General features: G+C 48.6%; 4 protein-coding genes across 4 annotated transcripts, besides 10 other annotated features; all 4 read right to left on the bottom strand.

Moving 5' to 3' along the window:
- Positions 1-14,042: part of a sequence feature (sequence corresponds to BAC RPCI93-3M17) that runs on past both edges of the window.
- Positions 229-257: a sequence feature (AT_rich).
- Tb927.4.4900 (hypothetical protein) lies at positions 253-1,761 on the bottom strand (the record flags this gene model as incomplete). The annotated part of the gene is made up of 1 exon (XM_839546.1): positions 253-1,761. One exon carries the CDS (start codon positions 1,759-1,761, stop codon positions 253-255), a length of 1,509 nt encoding a protein of 502 aa, XP_844639.1.
- Positions 3,080-4,282, bottom strand: Tb927.4.4910 (3,2-trans-enoyl-CoA isomerase, mitochondrial precursor, putative; the record flags this gene model as incomplete). Its single annotated transcript, XM_839547.1, has 1 exon — positions 3,080-4,282. One exon carries the CDS (start codon positions 4,280-4,282, stop codon positions 3,080-3,082), a length of 1,203 nt encoding a protein of 400 aa, XP_844640.1.
- Positions 3,925-4,099: a microsatellite.
- Tb927.4.4920 (hypothetical protein, conserved) lies at positions 6,169-6,855 on the bottom strand (the record flags this gene model as incomplete). The annotated part of the gene is made up of 1 exon (XM_839548.1): positions 6,169-6,855. One exon carries the CDS (start codon positions 6,853-6,855, stop codon positions 6,169-6,171), a length of 687 nt encoding a protein of 228 aa, XP_844641.1.
- Positions 7,419-11,756, bottom strand: Tb927.4.4930 (hypothetical protein, conserved; the record flags this gene model as incomplete). The annotated part of the gene is made up of 1 exon (XM_839549.1): positions 7,419-11,756. The coding sequence occupies one exon, from the start codon at positions 11,754-11,756 to the stop codon at positions 7,419-7,421; it is 4,338 nt and encodes a 1,445-aa protein (XP_844642.1).
- Positions 12,098-12,139: a microsatellite.
- Positions 12,361-12,396: a microsatellite.
- Positions 12,598-12,638: a sequence feature (A-rich).
- Positions 13,125-13,172: a microsatellite.
- Positions 13,187-13,243: a microsatellite.
- Positions 13,657-13,685: a sequence feature (AT_rich).
- Positions 13,796-13,855: a sequence feature (A-rich).

Genomic DNA, 14,042 nt, shown 5'->3' on the forward strand with positions numbered 1-14,042 from the left:
AAATACAAAACAGTAAAATAAGAATAGCAGTGGTGGTGACAATAACGGTGAGATAAGCGGAGAAATGGTAAGCGCCAATAAAAGATTACAGACAGAAAAAAAAAAGGACTCTTCAAGTAACCGAGTATCCCAACGTGTGCGGACTCCTCTTTCCCCTTCTGGTTCTTTGATGATGTGAAGGACCTTTTTTTTTCTCCCCTTCCTTTACACCATCCAATGCACAAAAAGTAATAATAATAATTATTATTATTTTTATACCCCGTAGCAGAAACCGCGGACGGGAGACAATCGAGTCGACAGCTTTCCGCTTGCACGCGTTTCACCCCTCCCGGTTATTTCATCCGATAAAACGGGAGGCCGGACTTTATCCGGTTTCGCCTGAATGGGCGCCTTCGGGTCCGTCAAGTAACTCTCCATGTAGCAGTACTCCCGTGGCATTGGATGGTCAGATATTGCATTATCATACCTTTCATCAACTTGTGGGTCTTCTTGCTTGTATAAAAGGTGTTGAAAGTTTTGTCCACCGAGTAGTGAGTTCCTCGACTCCGCTAAAAATGGAGAAACGCTCATTTTGCAGCCTTCGTTATCATCCCTCCAATTTGCGTTCGTGTGAGGAGGAGCAGAGGGCGAGGTCGGCTCAATGTGAAGACAAACACCGCGGAATGTGCTGGAGTTGCTCCGCCACATTCCGGATGGCGCAAAGTTATAATCAGTGTTGCAAAAGTGAGTGTGCCCGGATTCCCCCGCAACCACATTTCTATACTGCGAAATGGTAGCTGTTGACGCTGTCGTCCAACCCCCTGTGGAGCTGGTGTTTACGGACGTCCGGTTGGATTGTGACATATCACTGTTGCAACGCCTCTCGAGAGATGCGGCAGCTCTATCAACACTACCGCATGTTGCTGGTGTGTAGATGCCGCTGTTGTCTAGGTCGATGGCGTAGAGATTCAATGCTCCAGTTGAGTTGAATTCATTACTCAAATAATGCACACCCTCATTTCTCGGTGAACACCCACTGGTGGTTTGTATGCCGCGAGTCTCAAGTTGTCGGCTCTCGCCACCGTTTACCGTTTGCTGGGTTTCTACATAACTTCCACCACCACTTTCCCCAAGTATGTAATAATCTGCAGTGCTTTTGTCGCCGTTGGAGGAGTTGTCAAGGCACTGCACCTGTTGCTGACCGGAGCGCAAGTTGCGTGCGCCTTGAGAGTGTGAAGCTACGGCACCGAGGGAACGGACGTTAAAAGCCGAGGACATGGTGAACAACCCGGTCTTGGCCTCCTCCGAGAAGTACTTCACGTAGTCGACATCATCAACTAACTGGCACTGCTTGGGCATTACGGGGCTCTCTCTGCCTTCAGGATTTAAACCAGGGAGTCGGCGGGGTTCGCGTGCGCCGTAGCGGTTGCGGGCAACTTGTTGCTGGTGTCTCGGCTGCTCGGCGCGAAGCAATTCCTGCTGCTGTAGCTGCCCTTCATACAGCCTCTGCTGCAAAAGTGCTTTTTGCCAGCCTGCGTTGGGGTGCCAAACTGCAGTTGTTGGTTGCATGGTTGCATAGGTGGCTACATGTCGGGCTGGGTAGCCGTGCTCAGTTGGATTAACGCTTTGAAAGCCCCGTGTGATGACCCCCTGAGGTTCCTCACTGTCACTACTTTCACTACTCAAATCGGGTGAATCATACATGGGGACACCTTCGAGAACAAAATCACAACCCCGACGCGCCCGCCACTGGCCTCGCTGTCTTTGGGTGACTTGCGCCATCTCCTCCTTCTTCCTTTTTGTGAGCTTTTCACCGACTCCAGACGCTCTTGTTGCTGGTGCGTAAGCGGTGGTGTGCAATTTTACCGTTCGTGTATAATGAAAAAAAGCGGTACCGGAAAGACGACAGCCAACAGACTACGCTGTAAAGAGGGAAAAAAAGAACTAGTGGGGAGGGACAGGAAAAGTGGATGTGCATGTAAAATTTGAGTTGCCACTCGAGCACATTGCTGAACTGCTTGGATGGGGAAAGAGAGAGGGAGTTAAAATATACCATTGTGGAAGTGACGCAGATTAAGTAAAACAAATGAGCCTTATGCTCTTACACCTTCTCTGCGCTACACAGGGTCACGAATCGACCGGCCCGCCGGTTTGTAGTTTAGCGGGTCGATTGCAATTCGTGGGATCCGGCACAGTCCATCGACTTCTCATAGATTCGCACTCATCAGAATGGATCCCAACCAAGTAGCTACGACAACTTTAGTGCACGAGCCGAGTTCTCAAGACTGTTAGAACTCCTGCCCGCAGCTCATTTCGGCTTCAAGCCATTTGACACTACATCTGAAAGCAAAAGAAAAAATGTAAGTGCAAAGTACGTCGCATATCCGTCATCGTTTTCATTATTCCGCTGTTGCTGCTGCCAGGGGGGGGGGAGAGGAGGGCTCTTAACCCCAGAAACCCCAATGAGACACCTAAAAGTTTATGCTCATTTCATCGAACACAATTGTAACCGTTGCTCATTACACTCAATGCGTTGCCGAGCCGCACTGAATATCTCTGCCCGCTCAATGATACACGATTTCCCTTCTAGTGACTCTTCCGTTACTATTTGATGGCACTCAGATCTGCGTGTAAATGATCAAAAGAGTAGAGAAGTGAGTTAAGAAGTAACAGGAGTTAACGATGTGAAACTGCAAGAAGGACCAACGTGCACAAAAATACATGAGCGCGTGTGTGTACCGCAACCACGTGTGCGTTAAAAAAGCTATATTTGTTTGAACGACCATGGAACCTCTCCTCCTTCGACGATCCTTGTGTGCGGACGAGAAAATGCAGCATCACAACTCATATCCGGTTGGATTAAATCTTCCCCATTAAGGCACGACTCACCACCCTGCCTGGGTACTCCGCCCCGCTTCAACACCTCTTCGTTCTCTTTGTTAACGCTTGCTTTTGTTAGCACGAACGTACTTGTGCTTACAGCTCAGCCTTAGGTGAAATATGTATATTTATATATGTATCTTTATTGTTAATGTTACTGACCAAAGAAGGGTTCGTGCCATTTTCTCACCACAAAAGTGCCTGCAGTCGGGCTGTTGCTTCACTTCCTTACTGCCTTACCCTTTAAACGTGCCGTGAAAGCTTCAAGACTCTTCTGCACTTCCGGGTTCATCATAAGCTCCACGAAGAACTGCGTGTCATATTCTCTATCTTCCTCGGAGCCAATGAACTGCAAGAACTCACGGCGGAGCATATCGCGCGACATCCAGCGCGACTGCTGCGGAACTGACAGGAAGCGCTCAACCTCCTTCACGGCTGCCTCGCGCAACTGGTGTTCCCCATCCACAACCAGATCAACCAAACCCATTCGAAGCGCCTCGTCAGCGGTGGGCGTTTCACCAAGTTGAAGCATCCTCTCAGCACGCCGCGAACCGAGAACGTACGCATAGGCGGGAATAACCCAGGGTGGTGTGGTGATGCCAAGTTTCGTCTCGTTGAGACCAATGCGGTACGGGCGGTCGGGTTTGTCAGCTGGGTGCCGGACCATCACGCGGGAATCACAACCGAGAGCGAGCACGCAGCCACCAGCCGGAGAATTGCCGCTAATCGCCCCGATGATTGGTTTCGGGAAGCTGTTGAGGATGAGCCACGTCTCCTGAAAGCTCTTCCAAAAGCGCCGGAGGCGCTCGGGTTCCGGGTTGTGCATTTCACTCATGTCCAGACCTGCCGAAAAAACAGTGGGTATCGAGGATGTCAAAATGATCGCCTTGCAGCTTTCGTCACTACCAAGCCACAACATCCAACTGTTGAATTCTTCAAAGAGCTCTAGACTGAGTGAGTTCACGGGTGCACGACTAAGTGCCACTGTTGTGATGCCCCGGTCACTCGTGTCTAACCGCAATAACCTTGGAGGCTCCGATGGCTTTCGTGGAGGTTCGAAGTCATCTTCTGCTTCTGCGCCGACTGCCGATGAGTGCATTTGCGGTTGCTGCTGCTGCTGCATGTGCTGTTGCTGGTGGAACTGCTGTTGCTGCATGTGTTGCTGTTGCTGGTGGAATTCCTGCTGCTGCATGTGTTGCTGTTGGTAGAATTGCTGCTGCTGCGGTGACATCTGGTGCTGGGTAGGAGCTGCCCCCCTCAGTGGTGGGGCGCGAAAGTTTGGAGGGACGTTACCTGGTGGTCCATGGAACGTTGTTTGCAAACGGGAGGCTACAGCCGCTGCCGGAACGACACCAGAAGTTCCAATGTTGACAATCAGGACGGACGAAGATCTATTAAGGGATGACAGGACGTTGCGACGCATAACTACTTGATCACTGCTTGTTTTTTTTCCCCTCTTCAACTTTATTTTTGTGCTTAGTGTGAGTATGGGTCTTGTGCCTCTGGTGCTCCCTGCGTGTGGTGAATAAACACACAAACAAACACGAAACAGAAATAGAAACAGAGAAGAAGGCAGGAAAAAGTCCAAGAAAGGTTGGGTGGGAAGTGAAGCAGTAGGTGACTGTGCGCCCATCCATTCCAAGCTTCCGCCTTTCTCCCCTTTTTCGGTTGAGTAATGTGAGGAAGTGTTTGGGAATCCCACTCACCCAACGGGGGTTAACCGAGACACAAAGAAGCGGGTGAAAACCGTGTCTCTTTGTTGCCTCACCCGCGGTACAAGCGGTGGGACGTTGTGAGAAAAACATCACGTGCGTGCCATCACGGTGTACCATCTGCAGATGTAGGCTGTCGTAGATTATATCGGTAGTTTCATCAGCTCTAGGGCAATATTTGCACAACTCAGAGTTGTCCTCTCTTTTCTCAACAGTATGAATAACACAGCACTAGGCCCTCTTTAATCTCTTTGTCAATGTTCTCTCCAACACATGCGTCCGCCCCCTACAGACGGTAAGTTCGGCAACCACCACTGAATCTCTCAGTGCGTTGGTGGTCTCCTGGAGGGTGCTGACTGTAAACTCGTTGTTCCTTTTCATCGCATCAACAACATTGTTGCCATTGAAATCGTTGTTGTTGGAGGGGTGGGGGCACCGGTTGCCACCACACAAAAGTGGTATCTTATCCCCAAGGCGCGATATACAAGAATCGAAATAGAATAGATGATTGTGTTGGAATTTGTTGAAACTCCATTGCTTGCATACAAGAGCAAGGCTTTGCTGCCGTTGGTAAAATCCTCCCCTCCATGCCAGCGCGGCTGGTGAAACGCATGCCGGATATTAGACGAGCAGACAACAGTGGCGCCCCTACTTGTGGCTCACTTACTTAACCATTGGTTTGAATTTTCTTGAATGCGGTAGATGAAGCGGGAAAAGCACGTGTGTGTGTCAGGGGGGGGGTAAGAAGACATGTTTCCAAAACTGAGCCGGTGACGGTTTTCTTCCTGGAAATTGTGCAGGGCAACATCCAACCACGGATGCAATATAACATAGAGGGGGTAACAACTCACGGCAGATTCCTCGGAATTTCCATGGAGGGGGTCATAAGGACTGTTAACACAAATTTAATTACTTTTCAGCAAAGAAGGGCAGTCACGAGATTGGTTTAAAAGGCCACTAAACTTAATAAAAAGAATACTTGAAGAAAAAACAAATGTTGAGAATGTACTCATCTTGGGCTGTGCTGTTCTAAACCCAGAAAAGGGACCGATTCCCGCCCTACGCGACCAAAAAACTAAAGTAAAGACGTCAACGACACAGTCAGAAAGAGTGTTTGCATGGTAAAAACTAAAATATTGGCAGTGCCAACGACCCACCGACACTTGGGGCTAAAGGAAGCCACCGGCAAATTAGCGGAGATGAGGACTTCCAACCATTAAAAAAAGGGGGAAAAAAGACAAGCGTAAACTAATGTTAGGCAAAATTACGACCCCAAATAGAAAGGACAATGATAAGGCAAGTCTCGCCATTGCGTAGCATTGCGCTACGCACACAATGTACCTCGCTGGAGGTATGAGAACAAAGAGTGAACAAATAATGAACCCACAACAAGGGCACCCTCCCCCTTCTTTGCTCCAACTGCGGAGTCAAAAGGATACAATGCTCTGTGATTTTCATATATCGCATCCCCACGGGGCAACAGCATATGCACAAAACCGTCGTTACAGAGAAGGGGGAAATCGACTTTGGACGAACAGGAGAGACTCTCCTCCCGTTATTCCATTCCTAGGCTTCCCTCAACCCCTGCCAACTGGGGTCACCTAAAAGAACTAAACGGTTCAGCAAAGACTTCACCTGCCATATTCTGAGTCTTCGTGGTTGATGTCGGTGTGCGAGCGCAACAGATGCTTCCCAGTGATTCGCTAGCTCTACGGTTTAATTTGCTGCTTTCCCGTGTGCAGCGCACTGAGGCGTCCGGTTCCTTATCAATAGTAATGTATTGTGCCGAACCGTAGAGAGCCGAAGACGGTTGGCTAACGTACAGCTCAAACACGCGATCAGTTGACAAGTCGCGAATCCTTTTGGGGTAACCCAGTTGGCATTTGCCGCAGTCATGGGCACCCAACACGGCACTCTCCTTCGCGCACTCGCGAGTTGCGAGGCATCCGTCGTTGATGGCAATATCTAACGTAGAACAGTTGGAGCTACTACGGCACAGTTCCTTACAGTCTTCGCACAGGGAAGGCACCGGAGTGAGTGGAATGTCCAGGGCGCTAAGCAACTGCCTGTTTTCATCCCCTATCAGAACCGCTCCGTTCACTCCTCCCCCAAGCGCCCGAAGTCGCCTCGTCTCACACAACACAGCGGGTGGCGGCAGCGCGTCAGGGGGCCTATGCCCGTTTGTAAAAAGCCTTAATACAATGTGGTTGTTACGAATAAGGCATACGAAGATGATAAAAACGATGCAAGTTAGGATAACTACAAAAAGAATGAACAACAACATGGCCACACCCACTCTCTCCATCGACACGTACTTCGGGGCGTTGGGATTGTGCGACGCAACGTGGTTCAAACTCCTTGATGAAGAATCCATGGGTGAAGTTCCTTTGTGCCTATGTGCGTGTAAATGGACAAGGGGGGAAATACCATGTTCAAAGAGGGTAGAAACAGAGGTTCAAAAACTCTTTTGCCCCGTTGAGCAAGTTGGGAACCATCGAAGATATTCCATTACCGACGCGCCACCAGCACACAAAAGTTTAGACGTGGCCAAAGGACTGCCAACTCAGTTGTAGTGATGTCCATTAAAGGTGGAGGCAAGACGCGTCATTATTCTTCAACCTCATGAGACAATCTGTGGGTAGACCACATGACCAGACTCATGCAAAAAGTCACAAATCAGTAGCGGAGAATGACGAAAAATTTAGCGAACAAGTTGGTGGCTCTGCCGTGCAGGTGCATGAGGCTCTCCGCCGCCCTACTTTCTCATCGGCTTCCACCACGTCAGTTACCTCCTACACGCACGTGAGCAGATACGTTCGCCCATCCGCTTATCACATTGTGCTACAATTATAGACTACCGAGAATATGACCAAAGTATGCGTTGTTTCCATGTTCCTCTCTAAAGTATTCACACAGTTGTGGGCGGACGCGGAGTGCTTCGATGAGGACCTGATCTGGCAGGTTTACGAGGAAGCTGCTGCACTCACGGTAGTGCATCTCTGCGAAGAGGAGGACACCGCGCCACAGCTGAACATCCTTTTCCCATGTTCCGTCCTTCGCTAGTGGAAGCAAGACCTCCTGATGGACAAATCGAACGAGGTCCACGGCCGCGCGTGGTGGGTGGAGACCGCAGGCGAAAATCAGTGTTGCCATCAACTGTGAGGGAACTTTTGTAGCTCCAGTGTTCTTCATTAACTGTCGCACTGCCCCTTTGATTTCTGCTGGTCCGTAGAGGTATTCGGTCGTGCTCTCGTCGAAGGTCCGCCGCAGTTTTAGCAGCACACAAATCACCTCTTTCGTTGTGAGGGCACTGAGGGGAAGATTCTCAGCGATGAGCGAGGTTTCGCCTTCCGCTGTCCTTGCTTTTGCGTTGTTACCAACCACACTGCCATCAGGAGACTGGGGGCCGGAGGAACTGAGAATGCCACGTGTTTCTGCATGAGTCCTCATTGGTGTCTCCACAACAGTTGAGTGGGGAGAGGATTGATGAGCTTTGCTTTGATATGCATCCCCATCGCGTACTCCACGTGTAGCGTGATGCAAATAAACAAGAAGATCCACACGCGAAACCCCGCGTGGGGAGCCGTCACTAAACTGCACTGGTGAGCGGACAAGGACTTCTTGTGCAACATCGCGAATGAGCCGAGACATTTCCTCCTCGCTCATGCGCATCGACTCTGGTGCCGTGTCATTGTCCATTGTTTCCTCGGCCCGTTGCTGGAGCTGTTGTTCCACAAAGTGCAGAAACGAACGGAGGTAAGTCCTCTTAAGCTCCTCCATCGGAATGAGACTCATAAAAGGGGCAATGAACCGCACGTCGTGAAGGGACGCAGGCGATTCCTGCACGTTTACCACGTCAGCGGGCTCGCCGTTGCTCGCGAGAGCACTGTGATATACGAAAGGTATTTCGCTATTTTCATACATCACACGTGCGTGGCCGAGCAGAGCTGCGGCTATTCCCTCCAGATCCGCTGCTGATACCTCACCACCTTTCCCCATCGACCGTAGCTCAGCACTAACCGCCCACAATATCCTCTGAACAAGCATCGTGGCACTGTTGCTGTACCGACGGAGATACGGCATCACATTCGACATGAAGGAGAGGGCGTCCGTTTGAAAGAGCCGCTGACACATGCGGCGCACGTCTACATGATCAGCAAGCAATTGGACCATGGCGGTGTTTTGCCGTTCGACGCACTCTTTAAACACGTCAAGAAGTGCTGGAATGAGCTCGCGCGGTTGCCGGGCACACAACATAAGGAATGGCCCAAGATGGCGGTCCAGTGCTTCGGTCAGCTTCTGTAACTCCTTCGCTCGAGTTTCCGCCGCATCACCTCCCGTCATGGTCGTTTCTCCTTCTTCCTGTTTCGCCACAGCACTCCCTGAAGACGTAACTGCTGTTGGGAGCCTAGTGACTGGTATGGCGGCTATTTGCCGCTTGGCGTGCCGCACAAGAAGGGTCTCCACATTATCGTCAATCACGCGCCGGCCGTCCAGCCCGGCGGATGAGGCCAGTAGAGCACCTAATTGTTTCACTGCGAGGCGACGTGGATACTCACTCCTCGATGTAGTCATGTAGAGAAGGCTGTTTAGGGCGTAGCGTCGACAAACTGCGCGGCGCGCGGCGACACTTTTTAGAAGCCACATTCCCAGCAGGCAACGTGCCTTTTCCGGCGAAAGACAATAGTGTTTGTGCAAATAGTGCCAAACATAGCGAGTAATGCGAGGGCACTGCAACAGCAAGTCGAGAAGCAACACTGGCATCTCGCCTTCCGTCAGCACCTCCATCATGCGGCAGAGAAAGTGGCTATACACACAAGGGTTTTGTATAGAGTCCTCACGGAAGAAGCGCGAAGGACCATCCGTTGCCGACTGTGCCTCTTCACTACCACTTACGCCCTCACGGTGGAAAGAGTCGAGATCGTTTCCGCCAAACGAGCTACCATCGTCACGTGGCCGCTTGCGGTCAGTTAGCGAACTTTGCATATCCGGTGCCTGCAGCCAGTCAACTGGGTTTTCCGTATCAATAGTGAGAACTGCACGTGACTGTAGCTGCACCTCACCCCCCATGTTAGCAAAGGCAGAAGAGGGGGAAACCGCAAACATCAGCGCCTTGCCGTCATGTTCATGCACCGGTGCCTGTGCTGAGTATAGCATGAAGAGTACCTGAAGGGCTAGCTGGTACGCCGATGTAAGTGGTGGAACCTTCGCTACTGGGCTCCCTCCTCTCGTCTTTTGAAAACTACTCGCCGCAGCCAGTTCTTTTTTCAAGCGGGCGCAGACGGCATCTAGCGCAGAATCCATCATCGACGAGGGCATCTGAGCGATTGTACGGGCAATGAGTGCTTGGGCCTCTCGCACACGACCCTCTTGCGCATCCACCAACAGATCGTATGCGTCAAGTAACGAGAAAAGAGCGGCGCGCTGCATTGTGGCAAGACCGGACTCATTGCTGAGCAATTGTGCACCAGCTGCGTACATTGCCGTGCTTTCCTTCAAGTGCTCCAACAACCTGCCGACGGGAATATTTTCCACACCCTGCTGTTCAATACGACGAAGTCGCTGTAGTTCTGCCCTTTGTGCTCGTCGTACTGCTTCATACTGTTGCTGTTGAAGTCCCTGCATGTGCAGCAACTGAATTCCCTGCTCATTAATAATGTCAAGGCGTGAGATACTCAAGAACACCATCTCTACGAGAGCGTTCGCCGGGAGGGGCCCGACAGTACTCTTAAGGAGCGTCTCCCGTGGCCCTCCATCGGCACCATCTTCCATAAGCGTTGGGTCATCAAAGTCAGCCGCTGCGCCTTCATTAACTACTGCATCACTGCTGGGCGCAGGTAATATCTGCTCACACTCACGCAGCCTCGAGGTTGCTGACGAGGACGGTGCCTCTTCCCATTTAGCAGCACAAATGCGGTTATCGCCGCTAACGTCAGTTGCATTATTACAACCATTCTCAGCACCGACTCCGTCTTGTTGCAAATTCGTAAGTTTGAGTGGGTCGTCAACATCCAATTGCCCACCAAAGACACCAATGGCCGCTGTCACCGCACTTTCAATCGAGGGGAACACAGGCAGTTGCCGGTGGACCACTGAAAGCAGCCGGCGAATAGCGCGCTGAGGTCCAGCAGCGCGAAGCACATCAAACGCTGCCGCCGGTTTTTCCTGTGATTCGGTTCCTGTGGACTCTACAGATTTTTGTTGTTGGAGCACTAAATATTGCTGTACGGCCGTCAGCAAGCGGTTCGCTGCGAAACGCCCAACGACAACAATCGAGTCATCAGTTCCGCGTCCAGCACAATGCCACAGTAGCTCCTCTACTACACGAAAAGTGCTTACCAGCACTAGTGGCGAAACGGCCGTGCCATGTGCACCATTTGGTTGCGGTGTAACCAACAACCTTCCCTTGCCACTGCTGCTATTGGTCACATGAGGACGGAGGGCGTCCACTGCAGTGGAAAGGGGCAAAAACAACCCTTCAACGACCTGGCGCGCCGCCTGCAGGGCAGCTTCATTGCCTGTTCCGCCTTTCTGCATTTCCTTAACCGCTGCTAATGTCGCGTCCTCACTATTGGATACTTCCAGAAGCGAGAGAAGCAAGACACGCAGACAATCTATCACCTTCAGCTGCATGGCGGTGTCGTGGCGTTGATGTTGTTTACTTACGAATTCGGAAGCGTTAGAAGGACCAACGAGCCGCTTCGCCATAACGAGCCGGAGGGACTGCAATTCCCCACGTAGCGATGTGATGGATGAGCAATCTTCGGTCTCATTACTGCTTGGCGACAGAGCTGATTTAAAAGCCACTGCAGCCGTCTGCCGGAAGAGAGCTGTCACGGCTTCTGTCAGAAGCGAAAACAACTGAACGTCACCTACCGTTGATATCTCGTTAAAAAAGAGCGCAAGAAGAATATAATCATCCACCGCAAGTTGGCAATTACTGCCCCCAATGTTTGATGCTGTGGCACATAGAATACTCCCGATAGCTTTCATCAGAGAGCACTGCAGCACCACCTGTGAGCTATCGGCTGCGCTGTACGTGTCGACTAATGTTGTGATGGTTTCTCTTAGTGCTTCACCATCAGCAACGCCCTTGGCTGCGTCTTCAGCCAGCTGTTGGACGGGACCGAAGTCTACTGCGGCTACCGTTACGGCCTGCCTTGCCGCTTCGATGAAGGCTTCCATGAAGTAAATCCCAACCCCAAACTTTCGTTTACTTCCCGAGAATATCTTTTTGTATTCTTTTTCCCAGCCAGTGGTGAGAACTTATGTAAGTGAGCTACAAATGTTGCAGAGCTGTCTTATGAAACTGTGCCCCCAACTCTTCTCTCGCCCTTAAGGGGGAAACCTATTTCTTGCTCTTCTTCGTTAATGTTACGCTTTTTTTTTTTGTGATCGTGCCGAATGCGAAGTCGGCAAACAAATAATACGATTACGGTCCGCATCAGTAGAGACACACAAGAAAAGGAGAAAGACATGAAATAGGAAGAGCATACGAAGAGACTAAAAACAGTTGAAATAGGAGGTATACACATGCACATATAAACATATATATATATATATATATAGGTGTGTTACGCGCACAGCAGTACCGCTTTACGATGCGTATCTAACTTCCACTGTTTCAGGTTCTCTGAGAGGCATCCATTTCATTTCTTTTTCTGTGTGCGTGTATCTGACGTGTGTACTGAAAGGAGAAGGTTGCAATCCTCTTCTTTTACTTTTTGTCTGTCCCTCTTTACTACTTCATTTACTCAAACCGAATAGTCACATAATGGAAGGATGTCATCATTCCACTCCACTCCACTCCACTTCGTTCCATTCCGTTTATTCCTCTTCTTTCGTATGCACAAAGTTTCCACGAACGGCTGGAAAGAGACAAAAAAAAGATTGGATAATGAAAACGTGGGACATATTCATACAAATCAGAAACCAGAAACATAGAGAAAAATAACGTAACAAACACGGCAACTGCAAGAAATGAACAACCAAAAGAAAACAAATGAGGAACTGTATCAGAAAGCGAAAAAAAAAAGAAAAGAAAAAATAACAAAACAGAAGAGATGAGTTACCGTATAGTTGCTGTATGAAATGACAAAGTAATTCATTATTCCTCTCTTTAGCTTCTTATTGTTTCCCATACAAAACGAAACGAAAAAAAAAGTATAAACATGTGACCTCCCCCGAGGGCGGTCGATGCGGGAGAGGCGCAAATTCCTGCTCGTTTATCCTGTTCATCCTTTTCTTTCATCCCTTTTTTGTATCTGTTTTATGTTTCACTCATATTTCTATGTGTTTGCGTATAAATGAATAAATGAGTCTTTGTGTTGGCTTCCACTCATTCATTCATAAAATTGTTTTATTTCCTCTTCCTCCCTCAATGTCACAGGGACTGACAGGGTGATGCGTCATTTTTTTTTTGTTTTTTTTGTTTTTAGCATCACTCCACCCAATGTTTCCCGTCTCTCTTGGACAAAACTCAGTTTTTCCTCCTTTTTTCCTTTCAAATAGCCACAAGCCCCCCAAAATTGTTATATTTTATATGACTTGTAAATAAATAAATAAATAAATAAATATATATATATATATATATATATATATTTAAAGTTTTCACAATTTGATTTTTTTTTCATTTATTTATTCGTTTATTTATTATTATTAGTATTTTTTTAGGGGGTGGATGGGGAGCCGCCGTCAAGTGGCAAAAACCATATGCGGCTAAACAAAGTATACCCCCCCTTTCTTTTAAAAACAACAACAAAAAAAAAATGTGCGCATTCAAAAGAAAAAGAAACCAATACGGGAGATAAAAGGCAGTGAACCTAATAAAACAGAAGAGAAAGGGGAGGGGAAAAAATTGGAAAAAATAAAACAACAAAACGAAGTTCAAAAGAGAAAAAAGAAAATAACCGACAACACGAAAAAATATGGAGGAGGCGTCAAGTTCAGTGCCGGTTAGCGTATATTTGAGAAAAATAAGAAGAAAGCAGCGGTAAACATTAAGAAGGAGATGTACCGTACACGTAATTGAGAACAAAAACCTTTCCTTCCCTTGTTCATGAAAATATAAATAATGATAATGACGATATAATTATAATATAAATGTAAATATTTGTCATTTTTTTTTCATGTTTCATTTGTTAAGTTTTTCTTCACTCATTCACTCAGGAATGTCAAGCAATCGAATCAAAAACGATATCATAACCATAACCATAACCATAAACAAACAAACAAAAAGAAAAAAAAACGGAAGCGATAGAAATAAAAGAGGGAAAAGAAAAGAATTATGAATGAAAAAGTAATGTCTCACGACAGGCACCGCGTCACGCATCGAAAGACACGGACGGGAAAACAATCAAAATCAAAAATAGAGAGCAAGAGGAACACACAAAATAAAACAAGGAAAAAAGTATGCGTGTTAAGGCGTTTAAGTGCTGGGCAAAGTTGAATCAAATTGGTGACTGGTGACAC

This window comes from Trypanosoma brucei, chromosome 4 (genome assembly GCF_000002445.2).
Source record: "Trypanosoma brucei brucei TREU927 chromosome 4, complete sequence".
Lineage (NCBI taxonomy): Eukaryota > Euglenozoa > Kinetoplastea > Trypanosomatida > Trypanosomatidae > Trypanosoma > Trypanosoma brucei.